General features: G+C 37.8%; 1 protein-coding gene across 14 annotated transcripts in view; it reads right to left on the bottom strand.

Moving 5' to 3' along the window:
* The window catches only part of LOC131029575 (protein DECREASED SIZE EXCLUSION LIMIT 1), a 279,735-nt gene that overhangs the window by 186,911 nt on the left and 70,336 nt on the right, over positions 1-22,488 (bottom strand). For all 14 annotated transcript variants that reach the window (XM_057960093.2, XM_057960089.2, XM_057960087.2 and 11 more), the window contains one exon: positions 19,581-19,647. In XM_057960093.2, the coding sequence (XP_057816076.1) occupies positions 19,581-19,647 (67 nt within the window). The remainder of the gene's footprint in view (positions 1-19,580; positions 19,648-22,488) is intronic.

Consider the following 22,488-nt stretch of genomic DNA (forward strand, 5'->3'; position numbering starts at 1 on the left):
CCATGTCATGCTTGACAATTCTCTCCATTCTTTTAAGAGTGATTAGTTTCAAGTTGCTGGCTTTGATAGCTTTAAGAACATGATTAGTCCCATCAACCTTGAATTTCATCTCCATATCTCTGAGGTTGAGTGTAAATTCACCTATGGCATGAAGCCACGTCATGCCAAGAACCACATCCGTATTTCCCATGTTAACCACATAAAGACCAGCTTTGAATTCATAATTATTGAGTTTCATGGGTAAGTCTGAAATCATTCTATCACAAGTCAGCACATTCCATCAGCAACTTTCACCCTTATGCCTTCAAACTCTTGAGTTTGAATCCCATGCTTCTCCACCAACCATGCATCTATGAAATTATGAGTTGCACCTATATCAAGTAGAGAAATGACTCTTTGACCAGCCAAGAGTCCATGCAACCTAAAAGAACCTTCTCCTTGCATGCTAGACATATGAGCTTCCCATAGATCAAATTCTCCTTCATTTTCAACCTCCTTTTCTGAATTTTCAGTCTCGGAGTCATTTTGATCAGCTTGCTGGTCCATGTTATCAGTCATGTTTTCTCCCTCATAAAACCACTCCATATTCCTATTTTGACCCTTAGGCTTGAGGGGACAGTCATGGTTTTGATCAAAAGGACCCTTACAATGAAAACATAGCCTCCTTCTATGCAAATCATTGAGTGTTTCCCTATCCAAAGGCGCTGTAAACTTCTTCCCTTGGTCTGCATTTTCTGATTTCTTTTGATCATACTTGCTGTCATTAAATGATGAGGATGGTTTTGAGTTGTTAGGAGTGAACTTACTACGAGGAGCGGTAAGTTCCATGCTGCGTGCCTTCCTCATGGCTTCTTGCAAGGTAGGGGGATCAAAACCTTAATCCAACCTTTCATAGGCTCATAAAGACCTTCAACAAAAAGAATGACCAGTCTTCTCTCTAAAATGTTAGTTACCATAACTGAAAGCTTCTGAAATTCACTAATATAGGATTCCAAGCTGCCCATTTGTTTTTTTTGAGTTAAATCCCAGAAATACAACTTTGGATCTCTTTTATCAAAACGCTCAACCAATCTGTCAGTGAATTCTTGGTATGTAGTAATAAGGTCATGATGCAAAGTCACCATCCCATGGTGCCACAAATCATGTGCTACCCCATCCAAATGCAAAGCTGCAAGCTTAATAGCATCTTCTTCTAACATAGGACATAGATTCAGGAAGGTATCCAACTTGCTAATCCAAGCTCTGGCTGTAACACTACCGCTGCCATCAAAAGTAGAAAGTATGAGCTTGTTGATTGTATATTTGAGATCATTAGTTTTGTTCCAAGGTTTCATGTCATTCTAATTCCACTTGTTGTTGTGTTCCTTCTTTTGACTCATAGACCTATCAAAGTTAAGATGTTCTTTAACTCTCGGTGCTAATGCATCCCATTCATCATGAAGTGTGGTTACGTTAACTGTAAAGGCCACCATTACTATCCCGCATAATTTCCAAGGGTATTTCTTCAGTTTGATTAGAATCATCCTATAAATCAAGTCTCCTGCTTGTGTAATACCTGTGAGGCCCAATCTCTTGTTGATGCATAAAAAAAAATTCTAACCCTCCAGGAAGGCACGATCAAAGCTCTGATACCACTGTGATGAACCCTTGCTGGTTCAACTCTTCAACCTGTTGTAATCTGTAGATCTTCTTTGTAATTTTTAATTATTAAGATGGTCTTTCAGAAATAGACAGAAGTTGCAGAAGAGGGTTTCTTTAATTTGCAACACATATTGAATAATACATGAATTTAATCAACTGAAACAATGAATTGGAGAATTTAGAAGCATACCCGTAGGTCCTTAGCCAATTTATTGAAAAGAAAGAATAAATCAGCAACTTACAAGTTCTGATTTTTACTCTGGAACAATTCAGATCTGCTCTTATTTAAATACTAGGACACCCAAACAGTGAAAGATAGTGCCAATAAATTAGCAAGTTGTGTGTTTGGGAAAAGAAGCCTCCAAACCACAGAAGAATCAACAACAAAACAGTAAATAGGAAAACCCTACAACAAATCTGCCTTGTAAGAAGCCAAATCTGCCCCAATTCAATTCAATTTGACTTCTGAATGAAGCCAACCAAGCTGCAACAATTCGATTGATCTTTCACAATCTCAAAGCTATTGAATTCTGAAGAATGCACGCTCTCCAAAACTGGTCCAAACCCTAGCCGCCATAGCCAAGTGCTCAAGAGAAAATGTCAAATGCTCAATATCAAGAATGAGGTTTAATTTCCATCTTGGCTGCCTAAATACCCAAAAGGTGCGATTTTTTGCAATTAGGGATTTAAAAATAATAACTTGCTTTTAGGGTTCCCAACTTAACCCTAAAAGTCACGCCTAGCTTAGGAGATAATAAATCTTCACTTAAATAAATTTAAGTGATGCACTTTATGATTTTATATTAATATTTTATTAAAATATTAATTGCCTGTGGAACCACTAAAAAATTCATATCTCTCTCATTATTGCTCAGAAATTGAATCTGTCAGAAGCTAGGGTCACAGTTCGCCATGCCAATGAAAATAGGACCATGTCTATTTTTAGCAATTTTTCCCTAAAAAATAGGAAATCCTCATAAAGTGTCAGAATCTAATGAAACGAAGACCAATACTGAACTCAACACTAAACTAGAACAAATAGACAGACCACTCCTCAAGATACTGCACTACTGACCCCTTTATCCATACTCTGTTAGCCTACGAGGGTCCAAGAATAAGCTAACTCCTCAATGCCAAGTCCCTAACTAGGATGGGGACATTACAGGTGAGATTTGTGGAGAATGTGGTGATTATTGACACTCAAGAAGTTGTTATCAATCATGATAACAAATCTGATAGCCTTCCACTTGAGTATAATGATGATTTGAATGTCATGGTGAGTTCAGAAAGTGTTGTGGGAGTGACCTCGAGTATTGGCACTCATGATACAAGTGTCAAGAGTGAGGATTGCATGGGAATTTGGACTCGTAACAGTTTTGATTTACATGGCAGCAGTGGTGAAACTTTGCATCAGCATGAGACAACAGTGACTGCACATGTGCAAGATGCTACTATTGAGTTGTCACATGAAAGTACTCAGGAATTAGGTACTAATGATGCATTGTATGTTGTGGATTCATGTCATGATGAGTCTGATTTCTCAAATCAGACCTTAGTAAACAAGTTTGAAGATTCATGTGATGGCATAGAATCCCAGGATCGTGAGTTGGATGGTCATGTAGTTACATTAGAAGTGGAAGTGTGTGAAGATAATGTTATATCAGCAACTTCTTCTTTACTAGTTGAGCCACCCATTGAGGGTCATAGCAGCAGTACCTTAGATATTGAGGTGTGCATGGATGATAGCACACATGATAATGTTGATCAGTTTCCCATCAACTTGATGTGTATCCGATGGAGATTGTTACTCCTATGACACAGAGACTATCTTTGGATACATTGCTTTAGAGAGATTATAGTGACACAGTTAGTGCTACAGTTTGGACAGGTGCCATTGGTTGGACAGTTGCCATAGGTTGGCTTCACCACTTGCATGGTGAAGTGGGGATCAGTGTTGAGCAGAGGAAGTCTGAGGGAGGTTTACATGGCAGACTTCTTTCCTGGATTTGGTATCCCGATACATTATGTTGGACACTCGTCAGTATGTTGAGGGATCCTTTGTAATGTCCCCTTCTCAACAGTAATCAGCTTAGCTGACCGTTAGCCTATTCCGGAGACCAGTAGGCTAGTCAGAAGCAGAAATTAGGGTTTCCTACCTCTGGGAGGATGTTTCAACATCTTCGAGGGAGGATGTTTCAACATCTTCGAAGGCTTGCATGTTGGAGTTTGTCAATTTGGGTCTTGAATTCATTCTGGATTTTCAGAGAGCTTCCCAATGAGGGTACATGCATAGCAAGCAATGGAGTTTGACTGACTTACTATTTTTAGTAAGTGGAGGCAGAAGCAGCTAAGTTCTCTGGGTTTTCTGAGAGCTTTGCAATGGTATAACATGCAAATCAATCAGAAGACCTTTTTTGGAATTACTATTTTTAGTAAGTTCGGCAGTTGCTAAGAATGTGGTAAAAATTACTTTGGAAATACTTACTATTTTTAGCTATTTTTAGTAAGTACTGTTTTTGGCAATGCTATTTTTGGCAGGGGTTTTGCAGCTCAATTCAGATGACTATTTCCTGCAATGCAATTCAGTCCTTTGGCCTCAGCTCATTTTGGCAGTATTCAGTATTTGAAAGAGGAAGTATTTTTTAATACTTAATTTTTGTCCATGGCCTAGGCGAAATTTGCATATGACTTCAAAGGGGGTCGACATGGTGTTAATAATTAAATTATAACTCGAGGCAAATGGGGCAATTTTCTAAGTATATTGCCTTTGTTATATTAGTTGGGCTCCCACTTTACACTCTATTTTATGAAACTTATATTTATCAAAAAAGGCGATTATGGGTGAATGTGAGTTGGGCAAACTTGTGCAAGGAAATGAAATGAAATGCAACGCCTAATGTGGGTGAAATGGAATGGCATTTGGTTTGGGCGCATTTGGAGAGCATTTGAATTTGAATTTAGTTGGCAAAAAGTTATAAATACAGGCCTTGGGCTCTCATTTTGGTATCCATTATTGCTATGATAACGAAGTGTTGTCGAAATACTGTCAGACTCTTGCTTCGAGGGATGCATACCTCCTAGTGCTTTCAGTTTCGTGCTTGAGAGATAGCGCCCAGCTGAATCTGTGACTGTTTCTCATTCAGAGGAGCAGATTGAGCCCATTGAAGATGAAGATTTTTGTGTGGTATTCTGATTATGGAGTGTTGTTAGTGTGTTTCCAGGTTGTTGTTTTCCTGTGTAGCTGAAGCATGTTTTCGTTCGTAGCTCCTTGTGTGTGTGTCATCTCATTCTGGGTGTTTGATTGTTCAATTCCTATGCCTTGGGCGATTTATTCTATAAGTTTTTGTTGAATATCTTTGAGTAATGGATTCTATATTGCAAATCGAACTTTTTGCTGTAGACGCCCTATGCTGGGAGATGTTTGGATTGCATGTTGTGCTGAATATGAATTGTTAGTATCTCTTTCTCGGTTCTACCTTAGTCGTTGTATGTCTTGGGTCCTTTAGGGTGTGTTAAGAGTTTGTTTGGGTGTGTTTAGAGTGAGATTGGAGTGTTTTGTGGGGTTATGTGTTGCTGGTCTGCATTTCCAGCTTGCTGTTCACTTATATCAGATTCCGTTTTCCGAATTTGAAGTTGGTATTTTGGTGTGTGAGTTCATTGATGTGGTGAGAGAGGTCTTGGTGTTTAGTTGCAGTTGTTGGTCAGGTTATTAGCACTTGAATATCCATTATGAATCATATTGTAATGTTGGTTAGTAGTACTAACAGCAATTTCTCTTGATTTCTCTTAGTCACACTGCATAAGTGGAAGAGGCTGGCTTTGCCGCCTAGTTTTGGACAGTGATTCTAGCAATTCTGAAAATCCATTTTGTGCATTGTAAATTTGATTAGTAGTACTAACAGCTATCTATTTGGATTGTTTCTCTTAGTCCCACTGCATAAGTGGAAGAGGCTGGCTTGCCGCCTTCTTATCTATTGTAACACTGTCCTCTTGTTGAATAAGCGGTTGAGTTGATTTTAATTTCATTTTCAGTCCTCCCACTAGATAAGTGGTCGAGTGATTGTTGTTACTTTCAGTTTTTGTAATCTTCTAATTGGTTGGTTGCACCACCATACTGTTGTAAAAGTTTCTTACACCCGTTGGACAAGCGGAAGGGGCTGGCTTGCCGCCCTGTATTGTATTTGAGTTATCATTTCCAGCAGTTTATTGAGCTAACGATCCCCTTGACACCGTATGCTCTCACCCTCCCACATTGGGCTCTTGGTGATCAGAAAGTGAAAGGGTTACTTTCAGCAGTGTTGATTTTTCATTATCTAACCCTGACGAGTGTTGGTGTTGATTGTGAATTGTGTAAAAATAAAAATAAAAATTAAGGGGTATATTTCATCCTTTATGTGCATCAAAATTTCAAACAGGGCTCGCAGAGGAGTTCATGGGTGTGCCCTTGATGCCGAGTACATACAATTTTACATTTGATCCTCATGTACATGACCTATTTCAAATGCACAATTCAGTGGCGCATGTGCTTGACAGTGTGGATAATAGCTTGCTTTGCGTAGAATTGGGAAGCAAACTTTGTCAGTACTCCGAGTTGCTTTTTCATGAGGTTTATGCTCCGGTGACACCCACGGTTGGGTTTGATTTGGCTCCGCAAATATTATCAATGCCATTGGTGTGGGTATTACAAGAATTGGTTGGTGATATCAGGGACATTACACGAGTCTTCACTTGGGATCCAAATGGAGTTTATTTGTAGTCGAGATTGCTTGGGGACAAACAATTTCAGAAGGGGCGGACTATAATGTCCCATTTTCAGCAGACATGGATTTGGGATGATTAGCCTATCATTTTGACCCTCATAGGCTAATAATTATGGATAGAGGGTCTTCTGAGGAAGAGGCTTGGTTAATGGAGGTTCTTGTCTTCTCCAGAATTCAGTATGTTCCAGTTTGGTCTTCGTTTGGCTCAAATTGGACTTCGTTTGGGCTTAGTTTCATATACATACTATTTATAGTAAGTCAGGAGACGTTGGAGAGGAACCCTTTCTATTTTTAGTAAGTCAGTGGGTTGGACAAAGGATAAAATGGTCATCTCCCCGGTGCAGACAGAATGAAGAAATATTAATTAATCATGGAGTTATGCTTATTTGATTATTAATAAAGTGATAACTTTATTAATAAATTTTATTATGAGGCCTTTTAATGTTATATTATAAGTTATTATTATTTCATAAAGAAAGGGCCATGTTCATCATTAAAAGGGGGCCATTTATTCAATTAAGTATGGGGGTCCAATATTAATTAAATGTTAAAAGATTTCCTAAGTATGAAATGAAATAAGATTTTTAAATGTGATTTAGATGCTTTTCCTTGGAAATCGAACTTATGAGGAGTATATAAGTCTTCAAGCCAAAATCGATTTCATTCTATTGAGCCATTTCCTCATTCCATGAATTGTGAGGAGAAGCCAAGGGTTTCTGTCTGCAATCAGTCATTAATGAGCGAGCATTCTTCAATGTAGCAGCCATTTGAGGTGGTGAAATATCCATTGAATTTGGCATACAAGAGAGCTTCATACAGAGATTCTATTTGGGCAAATTGGAAGGAAATACAGAGAGTTTTTACCAGCAGATTGAAGAAGTATAATAATCAGATTGAAGAGCAAGATTTGCACAGGCCTTTGCAAGGTGTTGACATTCCTTAATAGGTCGTACAGCTGTTGCATATCCCAGCCGCACCTCATGTGAGATATGTGCCCTGGGGTTAGTTCGATTTTGGCATTAGTGACCACCAAAAATTCTGAATAAATTAGAGAAGCGTTGCTGGGAGGTTGGGAGTCTAGGTGCCTCATCATTGAAGACAAGAGCAAGTACATCAAAGAGAAATTGAATCATCAAGCAGGCTGCCATCATTTCCAGGTTCTCATATTTGAACATTATGCTGCTATGGTAGTTTTTTGATAACAGATTAGATATTCTATCTATCATTCATTGTAGCCAAGAGTCTTGGCAAGTTTAAGTATTGCATTTCAATAAAAGAGTTTAAGCTAGGAGATTTATAGCAGCACTTTGATCATTAGAGTGTTCTTAGTATGCATGCCAAATGTTGGTGAAAATGACAGATGGCTGTAGATGCACATATTACATGTAGAATTCATATATATGCATATGAGAAGACCAAAAGTAGTTGCATTTGCTTATAGTACTTTGCTTGGACATTATGGTGTTAATTTGCAAGCACTTAAACATCATTTGAAATTGAAACCATTTCAAGCAAGCAAAATCAGTCTGAAACAAATGACAGCAAATTAGAGGATTAATGACAAGTGTTTGACGATATTCCTTGAGCCTCTAATCAGCATTTTGAGGTCAGAATTGGCAAAGGGATATTACACCATTCATGCCCAGATTTGTCTACGGGAAGATTGTTTTCATCCTACATGGCTGCAACATGATTTAAGTGACTAATTTTGGATGTTGCAGGCTGTCTTCAGACTTATTGGCAGCCATTGGAGACCTTAGGAAGGTGTCTTCAGATATTTTATAAGTGAAAATCAAACTTTTCACACCTTTCTTAGGACATTTCCAGATTTGTTATACTCCTTTGAGCCTTAATTTTGATGAATTTTCTGAGTATAAGGAGGTGTCTTCAGACTTAGTTAATTTGAAAATTGATGATTTTAAAGAGTTCATGCAGGTTTTATGCCCTAATCTCGTCATATTTTTGTTCTATTTTCGGAATTCGTTTGAAATATAGATAGAATTTCTGATTTCCACTCCTAAACTTGTCTAAATTAAAAGAAATCAGAACTTATTTAATTCTGAAAATAGCTAGCATGATGAACTTTCCGAAGTTTCTAACTTCGTACAAGTACAAGTACGATGTCAAATTCTGGAATTAAAGAGGAAGAAGCAGTTAAAGATAGTTCAGGAGGGATTCTATCCGGAATCCAAATGGAAAGAGATCACAGATACGAATATGCACTTCCTGAATTTGGAGCAGATGCGGAAGAGAATGTTCGGAACAAGAGACTAGATCCCCTCCCCTACCTATGCAAGCATTATGAGGAGTGGCATATATCATGCCATTGGATTTCCAAAATCTATTCAGTGCAGCGAGTTGATCCTGGAGTGTGCAAAGCATTATGATCCTCTCTCCAGAATGATCAAAACTCCTAAAAGGACGATCATCGCTTACCTTGTTGAGGATGCAGTTGCTGAAGTGTTCGGAATTCCCTACAGAGCAGACCTGAAGGATAGTACAATGGATGAATATGAAACAAAGTTCAATTTGAGGACGGATGCATGCAAAACCGTAATAAATAAAGAGTGAATGATTAAGCCAAGGCCTCCCAAGACACTTATGTGCACAGATTTGAAGGAGGAATATAGTGACTTAGTATTCCTATTGAACAGAGTTATGGGGATGCCACAAGGTGCCATATTTGATGGGTGGATGTTCTATTTTATCCAAGATTGTTTGAGAAGCATAATGGTCAATTGGTCTAGAATCATAAGTGACAATCTGGATTTTCAGTTAGAGAATGTGGAGAAGACCAAGTCATTCGCCATGACTTCCTACCTTGTGTATATACTCGCTAGATTTGTCACATACAAAGGACTAATATGCAGAGGTGAAGTCGGGAATGGACTTGGGTAGTATAGAAGTTATGCATGTTATCCACAGTTACACATGGACAGAATTGAAGACTATAGGAGAGTGAATGATGCATTCACCATGTATATCACGCAAATGTTGCAAGGCGGAATTCACAAGAGATTGTCCAAAGAGGCAATGGAAATAATTGAGTGGTATGGATCATGATACATACAATTTCCCACTTTCACATACCTAAGGATTCAAGGAGTCAGGTCAGAACCTTACAAGCTTCCTAGGTATCCTACAGAGAGAATGATATTACTTGAGGTGGTGTGACAACTTCTGGAATATGATTTCATCCAGAAGGAAAAGCATAGAACAGGAATGGCATTTCCTAGTGCCATAGGAAAGACTTTGGAAGAGTGCCAGTGCCTCAGCAGCTAGCACAGTGATTGATGAGATTGCATTTTATTGCCTTGGAACGTATAATAAGAAGAGAGATAGATTTGATCTGCATAAGAATGTTGAAAGGATCAAAGGAGACATATTCATACATAAGGTGGACATTGAAGATTATTGGGCCAACCTGATGGACGAGCAAGCAGTGAAGAGAAAAATATGGTCCAGAATGTCTATGCATTTCATGAGAAAGTGTGAACTATTTCTCATTCTTGATCAGATATTGGATGATAGCGATCATACTCATCCACAGTATGAGAATGAAATGAAGAAACCTATCCTGATACCCAATTGGTCAAAGCCGGAGATTGCAGACTTGAACGTGCTTATGAGAGACGTCGTGGGTTTCTCTAGAGAGTGGGTAGATAAACAAATGAACAAATTGGTTAGCATGGGTGTTATCTTCACATATGAGAAGATGAGGCAAGGGGAATTTCCTTCCGAAGATGATTAGAGGACAATCAGTGATGTACGAATTCATGCAGATGAGGAGAGTCAAGCTCCAAACCGAAGGAAGAGTACACCTATGGAAACCAAAGCTCAAGGGAAGAAGATTGAAGAAGTGAAGAAGAAAAAGCAAAAGCCTAGCATTCCTTCACCTCCTCTCAATCTCTCGTCAATCAAGGAGATTGACATGCCAGAACAAAGTAAAGAATTTGAGCAATGTTCCAACACAGTCATTCTACTGGAGACCACTCAGGAGTTGAATGCCACAGCACAATCTACACCACCTAATGAAGATGATGAGCCGCAGGGATCTCCCATTGTTCTTTTGGAGGTAGATTTGGGTGATGATGTTCATGATTTGACAAAGGAGAAGAATGATGATGATAATGATGATGTTATATCCGCATTGTGGAACCTTGATCAGGAGATGTGTCTTGATGATGGTATGGAAATGTCTACCATTCCCGATTGGTTGATGCATAGTATGGAGAAGAGCAAGAAAATTGTTGAGGCTCATCCTATTGATGATATTGATGACTACCTAGCCTGAAGGAATAAGGAAAATGAACCTAAAAGGGCTAAGATACTTTCAAACATAACCAGAGATGAAACGAGAATGCGGATTGCACAGGTAGTTGTCCCTATTGATGATGTAACTAGAGATGCTGCTACTCCTATGGATTTCCAAATTACTTCGATTGCCCTTGGACGGACTACAAAGGATCAAGAGTTCCAAGAACTTGGCGATACTGTCAAGGCAATCAATGCGAGGTTGGATAGGGAGAAAGAGAAGAAAGAAGAATACAGGGAAGAGAACATCAGACTTAGAGAGTATATTGCAGGGATGAGATGTGAGGATCCCACCTTTGTCTCTCCTATTGCAGTTGATCGTGGACTACATGCTGATTATAAGGTTGCGAGGAATACACATGAAGAATTTGGCAAATGGATAGAAGATTTAAAGAGGCAAGCAAATGATTTCCTTACTCAGTTTGTCAAGACAATGGACAAGACAATGGGGCTCACATTGAGAATTTTGTATTTGGAGGGAGTTTGGGAGGATTTCCAGCCTATTCAAGAAAAGACTATTCCCTGCCTCAGAGTGTTGAAAAAGATTCCTAAGTCCACATTGATTCAGGAGAGAGTTGTGTATGATGGAGATAGATATGATTTCCATGGTTGGTATTGTGCATTGGCCATGAAGAAATCCACATTTGAGAATGCACGAAAAGATTGTGCAAAGATGGAAGGATTGCTTCAGGAGATAAAATCGAGGATCCTTGCATCTATTGGGGAGTTATTGGGAGTAGATGTCAGTGTTGCTAGCGGTCTACACTTAAAAGAATTGAGAAGCAAGATGAAGTTTATGTACTTCAATCAGTTGGATTCTTTAAAGAAGAATCAGATAGATGATTTAGTTTCCATGTTGATACATGTCCATGATTCGCGGAAGCTTGTGCCAGATTGGGAAAACACTTTAGATGCTTATTTTGATGTGTTGGATGTGATTGATGTGCAGCAAGATACTTTGCCTAGCATTTCCATGGAGTTAGATTCTGTATTGGCTAGATTCTTCGAATATGTTGTGAGAGAGAGAGATGCAAGGTGAAATCTTCTAGAAGATTCCCTATTTGATGATTAGGCATTATTTTATTGGACCATATGTTGGTGGCTCCATTTTTATGTAAGCCCTAATTAGGGCAACTTTAGGGCTATGTTGCCATGATCTTGGCCATTCATTTCTTTTCAGGCTCTATATAAACCCCATTGCCTCTCATTTGTAAGAGAGTTTTTTGAGAATTGCTGGAAGTGTTGTCTTGCATTCAAGGTTCTCAATTCCTCCAAGTTAGATTAGAATTTTCTTCAAGTTTGTATGATTGAATGAAAGGATTTGTTGAATGTATTTGTGTGGAATCCATGAATCCATACCCCTAGCCTCTTGCTGATTGTAAGTGTGCCTTACGTAGTCAACTAGAATTTATATGAGCTTAACTTCAATTATTAGACATCCATTGTTATGCATTAACGTGAATGGTATCAATGTTTGATGGTAGTAATTTGAAAATCTATGACATACACCTTAGATGATTGCACTAAGCTTGTGTCAAGTTGTTCAACTTGAAGGTGAGACCTTGCCTAGTTTGATTCCACTGAATTGGTTCATCACTTCTTGCATTCTAGGCTTTAGAATAGAATTCCTTAACCCTATTCCTTTTGCCCCCTTTTTCAGAAATTCTTGTTAGAATTAAGTCAAGAACTTCATTGTTTAAATCCTAAGTTATCAGCACACCTATTCCACATTCATGATAAGCGAAGTTGATATGAAAAATTGCATAAGTCCCCAAGTGAAAACAACAATTCACATCGGCCATTGAGTTACCCACATGTCAAGACCTGATTGTAGAAACCTTGGAATCATTTTAGTTGATCTTATCCTTAGCATCTGAGGTGATTTTGTTCAAAAGAGGGTAAAGTACTTTGGTATTTATTTTGATGTTTGAATGTGCATAAACACACATCAACAGTTCTGCCGATCAAATCGGGGTCATGACAGTTCGCCTGTTGTCTCAATTTTTGAATTTTCAAAAAATTGAAAACCCTTACAAATTTTTACTCAAAATTCGTAGTTTTCTTCTCTAAGGCATGTTTTACGAGGTTTAAAACTCATATTTGTTAATGTCAAATCATCAGTGGGTTGTTTGTCATCATTGTCCAAGTTTTGGTTGATTTTTGCTTTCATTTTCCTAGCTTTTTATGCAATTTCGGGTTTCAAGTTCCTCATTGCAAGTAGGAACTTTTTGCAATCATTGCAAGTAGGAACCTTTTGTTGTCACTGCAAGTAGGAACTTTTTGCTGTCATTACAAGTAGAAACTTTTGGATGTCATTGCAAGTAAATGAACTTTACTTGCAATCGGGTTCTAGAAACCCGATTACAAGTCAGCTCATTGTTATAAAGTTTGTTTTAACTTGCAATCGGGTTCCTAAGACCCAATTGCAAGTATGTTCTAGTTCATTGCCTTGTCTTCATAATTCAATTGCACTTGCAATCGGGTCTCCAAGACCCCATTGCAAGTCACCTTTGAGGGAGCATTTCAACGGGCTTACTTGCAATCGGGTTAAAAACCTCGATTGCAAGTTTGAGTCTATCTAGCAAACCTTTCACACTTGCATTCAAGTCTCAAAAGCCCGATTGCAAGGTTGTGCCATCCTTGCAAAATTTCTCTTACTTGCATTTGGGTCTCTAAGACCCGATTGCAAGTATATCATTCACACTTTCTTTATTGCAAGTTTATCCTTATTTCTCTTTTGCACTTGTAATCAAGGATAACAGTGGTAAAGTTTAATTATACCCATATGCCTTTGCATTTTCTTTTACTTGCAATCGGGTCTTGGAGGCCCAACTGCAAGCTTGCATATATCATTTGAAACACACTTGCATTCGGGTCTCCAAGACCCAATTGCAAGTGTAAGTATTGGGTTTTTCCCTTTATGCCCCACCATTTTCTTATTGCAAGTTTATCCTTGCCACTCATTTGCAACTGATTGCAAGCTCACTTGCATTCAGGTCTCCAAGACCCGATTGCAAGTGTAAGTTTCAGTGTATCTTCCGCTTGTGCTCTATCATTTCCACATTTCAAGCTATAATCCACTTGTACTTGCTTTCCGCCTCCCAAGATCTGATGTTCGCCTTTTGTCTCCACATACTCTCATTCCCATGTCTTTCCTTTGCAAGATCAATACTTGTAGTCGGGTCCTTAAGACCCGATTGAAGGAAATTTCAATGCATGTGAGGACAGCAAGCAAAAGCTAGTGTTGTCATATGTTGGTGGCAGAAATGATGTCAAATGAAAAGAGAAAGTTGTCATATGCACAAAGAGGATCAAAATATCATGAACCATGAAGCAGAGAGGACTTGACAAATAAAGGAGTAATGCAGCAGAGGAATGCATTCTTACAATGCATTATAGCAGTGCTATGTGGTAAAAAATAGTGACTTTCACTGTCACTATGACCAATAAAGAATGTTAATTATCTTCAAGTTTAATGTTTAATCTTCATGAGGTCATTGTGATTACCAAAGTTTTAAAACTCGGACTCGCCAAGGACTCGGCAAACCAAAAAATTGGACTCGGACTCGGACTCGCGAAAGAATTGGCAAAAAAAAAACATAAAGAAATTAATGCATTTAGAGAACATAAGAGCCATAATTGAAACATTACACATGTCATATGATCCCAAACACTCAATATTTGAAATTTCATCATTCATACTCATAGTTTCAAACTTTAAAATGTATAATAAAAGCATAAGTTTATAAATGTTTACAAAATTACATATGATGATAGGTCTAGATCTTGGGGGAGAGAGGAGAGACTGAGATAGAGAGTGGTAGAGAGAGGGGATAGAGGAAGAGCAATAGGGAGATAGATAGGTCTAAAATTCGAGGCAGATAAAGTGAGTGAGACAGAGAGGGCAAGAGAATGCTAATAGGAGCCTACTGATTTCTGAAATTTGACAATCTGAAAATTTAAAAGATCTTCTAAAACCTAGAATTTGCATTATAATTTGTAGAGATCTAAAACCACTCTCAAACATCCTGCCAACATATACATGAAATATAACTTAAAGTATAAGAAAGGAAAAGACATATTGAAATGCCACTTATACTTAAATGTTATATTTCATGTATATATTCTGATGAAGGGAATGAGACTGACTTGAAAAAAAAAAGATTTAGATTAATTTTTGACATGTTTTCTGGGTTGCACGAGTCTAGTCAAAAGACTCGCGAGTCCAAGCAAAAGACTCATGCGAGTCAATTAGAAAGACTCGCAAGTCTTTTCAAAAAGACTCGCCTCGCGAGTCCATGGCGAGTCGACTCATGGCGCCACTGGACTCACGAGTCCGTGGTGAGTCCGTGGTGAGTCTGTGGTGAGTCCGTGGCGAGTCCACGAGTTTTTAAACTACATTACCATTCATTGTCAAATGATGCAAGTTGTTGTTCCTGGACATATACCTTCACAGATCTTGAATACTTCAATTGCCAGCAACATGAAGACCTCTTAGACAAAGGATGATGTAAATAGAGTCGTGTCTCAGACACTTGATTAGTTTCAATTATGCATTTGTAATTTCCCTTTGACAAATTACATGTAATACCAAAAATTGTAATTACAAGTAGACTCATTACTTGTAATCTTGTAGATTGTAATTACATGTAAACAAATTACAAGTTGAAATACAATAGGATTGTAATTTGGAATAAGTCATAGTTAGTTATAGTGGTTGTAGAAAAAGTCTTAGTTAGTTGGACTTCTCCCGCTTTTTGCTCTCAGCCCCTCTCTGATATATATCGAAGGGTGCTCTTTGTATTTTCTCTCTTTTTAGCAAGCAAAAAAACTCTACAGAAATTTATAGTCATAAAGACTTTGTGCTTCATAATTGTAAATTGGTTTTTCAAGCAATATCAAGAAAGCATTTGAAGTTCAAACTTTGTGTTGAAACCTTGTTTTTATATCCATTGTGTTCTTATGTCATAGTGGTATTTTTTCTGCATTTGCTTGAGGTTCTAATGAGATTGTTGAAAGGAGCTTTAATCTAACTTCTTGTAGACTTTGTGCTACAAGTATTAAGGATTAAATTATTACAGCTAAGTGTTCACAATAGAGAGGGATTGTAAGACTTTGTACTTGTAGTTGCCCTCATTGTAGTAGTTCAGAAGTGCACCATATCAGCAGACTTTGTGTTGCTATATGTTGTACATTGTTCTTATTTTAATCATTTTGAAAAGGTAGATAATATGGTGGACAGTAAAGACTTTGAGGTTTGTTTTTGTTTTCTCATCCCGGGGAAGTGATGGAAGACTTTGGGCTTTCACAGAAACTTCACTTCCTTTTCATATAAACATTCTAGTAATTGTTAAAGTTCCTTAATTTGATGTATTTGTTTTCTTGACTGTTGTTTCTTTTCTAAAAAGAGAAGAGAATATCATCTTTTCTGAAGAAAGAGAAAAGGATGTTTTCCCGCCAAAGTTAGATTAGTGTCTAGTTGATTAGTAATAATAGGAAAGGGGGAGCCTTCCCTTAGATTAGGAGAGTTTTTAACTCACGCTATGGCTGAAACCACAATTTTGCACATCTTCCTAGGTGTACAAAATTTTCAACCAACACGCCCTTCCCGATATTGCTTGTCCTCAAGCAATGTAGGCTTGTATGAACTGAATCATGGAGGTTCCAAACCAACCCTTGAAGATTCGTATTCCTTATCTAAATTGGTTGACCTAGCATTCGCACAATGTCCTAGATATCTCTCTACAATAAAGCAAGGGTGACCTTAACATATATTGGGATGAGAAGCATCTCAAATGCAATTCATATCTTGCTAGTTATTCTCACATCTAGAACATATTACGTATGAACCAATCACGGAGCATACACATAGAAACACAAAGTATACACATGAATCTATGCAAACATGAGCATACATATAGAAACACAAAGTATACACATGAATATGCAGACACGAAGTACACAAACAAATACATGTTGTTGGATCCCTTCTCTATTTTTTGAGGCAAAAAGTGGGCCTAACCCCAATCCTTATGCTCCTAATCCATTTCGAGCCAAAAAGTCGACCTAACCCCAATCCCTTTGCTCCTAATCCATTTCGAGCCAGAAAGTGGGCCTTACCTTACTTCTAGTCCTAATCCATTTCAACTCAGAAAGTGAGCCTAACCTCAATCCTTCATCTCCTAATCCATTTTGAACCATAAAGTGGGCCTAACCCCAATCCTTCTGCTCTCAATCCATTTCAAGTCAAAAAGTGGGCCTAACCCCAATCCTTCTACTCTTAATCTATTTTGAGTCAGATAGTGGGCCTAACCCCAATCCTTTTGCTCTTGTATGTTCATTTATGTGTTGTAAAATTTCTCCAATATGCTTCAAACATTTGATTGGTATGTCCCATAGATCTTGGGGATGTAAGGGCACCATAATTACTGGAATGGCTCCTCTACAAAGCTCCATTTGTTTATTGTCCTTTCTTCTCTCGCTTGGATGCTTTTAAGATCTTCCTCATCGTGCCTTGTTTTCTTACTTGGATTTTCTTTTTTTTCAACCTCGGACATTGCCTCTATATTACGTAATTGGCTTTCACATATGTGTCCAGGCCTCCATTCTTTCTTGCATTTGAAGCACAAACCTTTTTCTTTTGGGCCTTCTCGGTGTCTTTTAATTTTTTCTCGATTATAATTGCATCCATATTACCATTTTTCATTACAATGAAAACATAGACCTTTGTTCATAAGCTCCTTTCTTTCATTGTAAGATAGAGGGGGAGAGGGTTAATTTTTTGTATGATATTTGTCCCTTGATTTGGCATTAAGCCTAGTAGCTTTTAAGATTGTTTCATGAAGGGTGGTTGGGTTGAATGCACCAACCCATGGAGTGAGTCCAAAAAGTCCTCTATGAATAAGTAAGTCATTCTTCAAATATTCTGGGGACCAAGACTGCTAACCTTTGAAATTTCGTGATGTAGTCTTCAAGAGTCCGACTTTGCCTTATTCGGGCTAGTTCCTTGAAATGTTTATGGGGGTGAGTTTGGTAAAATCTTTCAATAAGCCTTCTCTTAAAAGCCTCATAGGTTTTTATGTTTTTATGATCTTGGGTAACTAAGCCATAATGCCACCACTCATGTGCCATTCCTTCTAGGTGTAATATCGCAAATGTAATGGCATCCTTTTCTGCCATAGGGCAAAGGGTGAGGTATGTCTCTAGTTTCTGAATCCATGAATAGGCTATTATTTTTCCAAACCCATGAAAATTGGGAATGGTCATTTTCCCTGCTTTGTGTTGTATTTCTAGGTTAACCTGTGTTTTTCCTCTCCTATGATTCCTCCTTGCATTCGCTTCATCATACTCACAAAATGGGATACTCCTTTTTGCTTCAATGTCTAGTCTTGGGTATTCCATGGCGAATTCCCTCATGTTAGGTGCATTGGCCTCTTCATTTTCCCTTGATAGTTCTCTAAATAAAAAAGGTGGCCTATTTGATCTTGGTGTTGATTCTTCGGTGGTTCTAATATCACTTTCTGATTAACTAGGGGTGTTCTCCCTTTCATCTCTTGAGTTTGCCCTAAGGTCATTTATGGTTGTTGTTATGTTTTGTAGGGCTTGAGAAGTTTGTTCGATAAAGGCTCCGAACTCTTGTTCCATTTGTTCTTTGTTGGCTTTCTTCCTTGCTCTTTCGATAGCCCTTAAAGCTTGTTGACTTAATTGCATTAACTAATTTCCCTTAGGCTGGCAGGAACATGCTCTGATACCACTTGTAATGTCCCCTTCTTGATTTACCCTAGATTTTGCCCACAAGATTAATTATTAGAGTTATTATATGTTGGTATAGTGGTCCTAGACCTGATCTGTCACAGGTGTGATCCAATTCGCATTTGCTGCTCACAATGATCTTCCCTTGGTCTGTATTGTGTTTTTTTGTACCGGTCGCTGCAGGTACTTCAATGTGTCTTCTTCCCTTCACTTCCTTGGCCCTCTTCTATTGGATCTGATGTGGATGCATGTGATCGGATGTCTTCACTTCTCCTGATGCCCCTCCTTGAATCCTGGTGAAGCCTTTTTATATCCCTCATCGGATCTGTAGAGTGGTGTCCCTCCCAATAGGATTGTGACCACTGGGGAAGAGCATGTCTATTTATCTCCAAATTGCACTCCTTAGTGTTTAATTCATTAATGCCATCGGTTAATGATTCATGTTTTTTAATGCCATTGGTTAGTGCTTAATTGGTTTATTTACTGCATTGATAATTGCTTAATCATTTCATTTGATTAAGGGGAGATCACTTGTTCAAAGAGGTGAGGGAGGACACTCCATAAAGCAATCACGGTCTGCTGTTTGCAATCTCAGGTTCGAGAATTTATGAAGCTCACAATCGTGAGACAAATTCTTGTTAAGTTCTGCCAAGCAGATCAGGGTCATGACAAACTTGAATTGTAATTCATCACTTGTTATGGATTTATGTCCATTGCAATTCAGCTTTATACAAGATATTCTGTAGTATTATGTTATATTCTTCATATTCTGTTAGTGCTTGTATTCTCACACCTAAGAACATGCATGTGATTCATATTTAGTTTTACAACAAACCAACCACTATGTAAAAGAAGTACAAATATTTCTCAAGAAAGACGAATGAAATGAAAACCAAATGATAGCAATGGTATTTATGCCACTTTCCAATGTGCTCTAGAAATGTTGGCTAACATTGAAAAATTACACAGAATTCAAACTCCCAATTTCTGATTGAAATTGAAATCCAAATTCATCTCTTAAGCAAGACAGTGCTGAAATATACTTAAATGCCCTTTGCATTCAGGAAGCAAAAATTCTTAAAGTCATTAATTAATCAAAATAGTCATACTAACCCAGCTAAAATGCTTAAGAATCCTTTTTCTCCAAGAGGATGAAATGCCTTAAGAGCCATGCACATTCCTGCAACAGACAAATGTTATTAGCTCAAAGAACTATTTTAATTGCTGTAGCTTGACAATGTTAAATGCTATTTTGAAAAAAAGATGACCTGACATGGCATGCCTGTAATATGCATACAAGTGGAATAGTAAAATGCAGAGCCAAAATTGAAAAAAGTACAAGAAATAATATACATTGCAATATTAAAACTGAGAGTTTTCTCAACCTAAGATCAATCTTGGATTCTAGAAATAAGAAATCTTCATTAAATTGAACTCAATTCTACAAAAACAGTGAAATTCAAGTTTTTCCCATCCCACACATCACAAATGATATGTATGTCAACAATGAAAACTCCAGCACAACCATATATTGTTTCAATCATATTTTACATTTCCAAATCAGTTGAAGGCCTCCTGCAGGTTAAAACAGATCAATAAAGAGAATCCATATTGGATAATGAAAATTAGTACGGTTCAGTTCACAACTTAACTAAGCATCACTACAATGAAGATAGCAGATCCCCTTTGTATAGTGTTAATTGACTAGTCATGCACCTACTTGGTTTGAGATTTATGTTCATTATTTGTCTTTAAGAAAACGACCATCGATTTCTAAGTGGGACCAAACTTATATTTTGACTTCAAAGCAATTCTATCCCACTCATCATGAAGAGGAAAGGACTATCAATTGGAAATACTCTGGTCAACAATAAGGCCAAACCATGTAGGCTTATACAAACGAATTCTGTCAAAAGGCCATCCAAATGGGTTAAACTTTGCAAGATGATGATATCAAGATGAAGTACAACACAAGATTGCATAGCCATCCAAGGAAACCTATGTTGCTAGCTAATCCTAAAGATGTGGATGAAACATTTGCCCAAGTCTAGCATCCTCTTCAAATGCAAAAAAAAACATCAAAGTGCTCTGAAGCCAAAAGGGAAAGTTAATTGTAATGCCGCTACAACTTTTACAAAGAAAGAAACTAAGTAGCAGTCTGGGCATAATGATTCTGATGGTCATGCAGCTGAGGCATATTCAAAATTACATCCAAAACTGCATCTAAATAGGAACCAAAAGGAGGGTGTGACTTCCTTTGAAGGGAAGGAAATAGGAAGCAGTTCTAATATAGACAAGAGGATTGCTCGCACTTCCATCTCAAGGGAGATGAGATATGCTTCAATGGTAATAAGCTAAGTCACCAAGTTCGAATTCGGATTTGAATTCGGCAACCATAATATTCAGATGAAGTTTGGAAAGGGTAAAAAATTCGGAAAAAAAATTCGTCTTATATAATTTTATTTTTAAAATATAAGTAATCTATTTACAAAATTATAATTTATAAATACTAAAGTTTAAAATTATATTATATTAAGTTGATAAATTTAAATATTTAATTTAGATATTTAAATATGTTTAATTATTAGATATTAATATAAAACAATAAGAAAAATAATATTAAATTTAAATATATTAAATGTTTTGGATTAAGACAAAAACGGGTTTTAAAGGGGCCCTGAAACACTTTACATAGAAGATTCTAAAAGGTTTAGAATCAAAACATCAAACCCTCAACCAAAAAGTTGTCTTGACAAAAGGAACATGAAAGCACCAGACAACCAAGGGTAAAAAGGACACCCATAACCAAAAACATGGGTTTTTTAAAAATAGGCCCCCACAACCTAAAACAATGCTGCAAAAATAATAGCCAGCAGCCAACCTAAAATCAGCCCCCAACCAAGCACCATCAAGACTTGCTTTTAGCTCCACCCTTGTGGGAACGAAGAGTCATGTCAAAAGAAGGCGTAGTTGTCTTAGATTTCTTTCCTTTTATAGTAATCCAGCCCTCTTCAACCTTAGCAGCAGCTTCCTGCCAATCCAAAGAACTCATCACAGATACAACCCCAACCGGAGAAAGTGAGCCAGCATTACCCGCCAAATCAGAGACAACAGTAGGGGTACTATCAGAAAAGATAGCAATAGCACTATCAGAGAACATAGGCAACAGAGGTCTATTCCCAATCTCCTCTGAAGAAATGACAGGAAGGGGAGGAAACTTCGAGCCAGCCTCCACAGCCACTCCACCAGGAATCAGAACCTCCTGAGAAGGAACCGCACTAATAGCCTGAAGCGCAGGAGCCTCAACAATCCCACCATCAGAAACCGGAACCGCTTGAGAAGAAGTCACAGAGCACAGAGGGTCCTGCGCAACCACCTGGGAGAAACTCCTAAGGGAATCAGATGTCTTCACAACCGTATAATGTTGAGCTGAAGTACCTTTCCACCACGAAGCCAAAGATTTCTTTTCTCAAGTCCACATTGAGCTGCCACATGCCCAGTTTTAAAACATCTTCTACACCTGAAGGGTATACCTTCATAATCTAGAGTTTGAATCCAACTACCTTTGGAAGATTTGATTGAGATCTCTGCAGGAAACCCCTTAGAAACATCCATGTCAACCAAAATGAGGGCATAGGTGGAATGAAGAATATTCGACAATTCATTATCCACCATCAGAAAATCCCCAAGAGAGTTACCGACTCCTAAAAGAGAGTCAACCCAAAGAGGAAGGGGGAGATAAGGTAGCCGAACCCAAATCGGAGTCTTATTGAATGTATCAGAAGAAGGGTTGAAATCAAAACGCCATGGTTTAACCATAAATATATTAAATGTTAATATAAATAAAATAATATTAATTTTTCAATGAATGTAAATTATTAAAATATAAAATATAGGTTTTAAAAAATTTTAAACTATAGAAAAGCTTTAAAATAACTATATATAAGAAAACTTAAAAACTACGGATGAAATCGCGACGGCCTGTAGAGGACCGTCACAACTTTGAGAGACAACAACAGAA

The sequence above is a fragment of the Cryptomeria japonica genome, chromosome 3 (genome assembly GCF_030272615.1).
Source record: "Cryptomeria japonica chromosome 3, Sugi_1.0, whole genome shotgun sequence".
Lineage (NCBI taxonomy): Eukaryota > Viridiplantae > Streptophyta > Pinopsida > Cupressales > Cupressaceae > Cryptomeria > Cryptomeria japonica.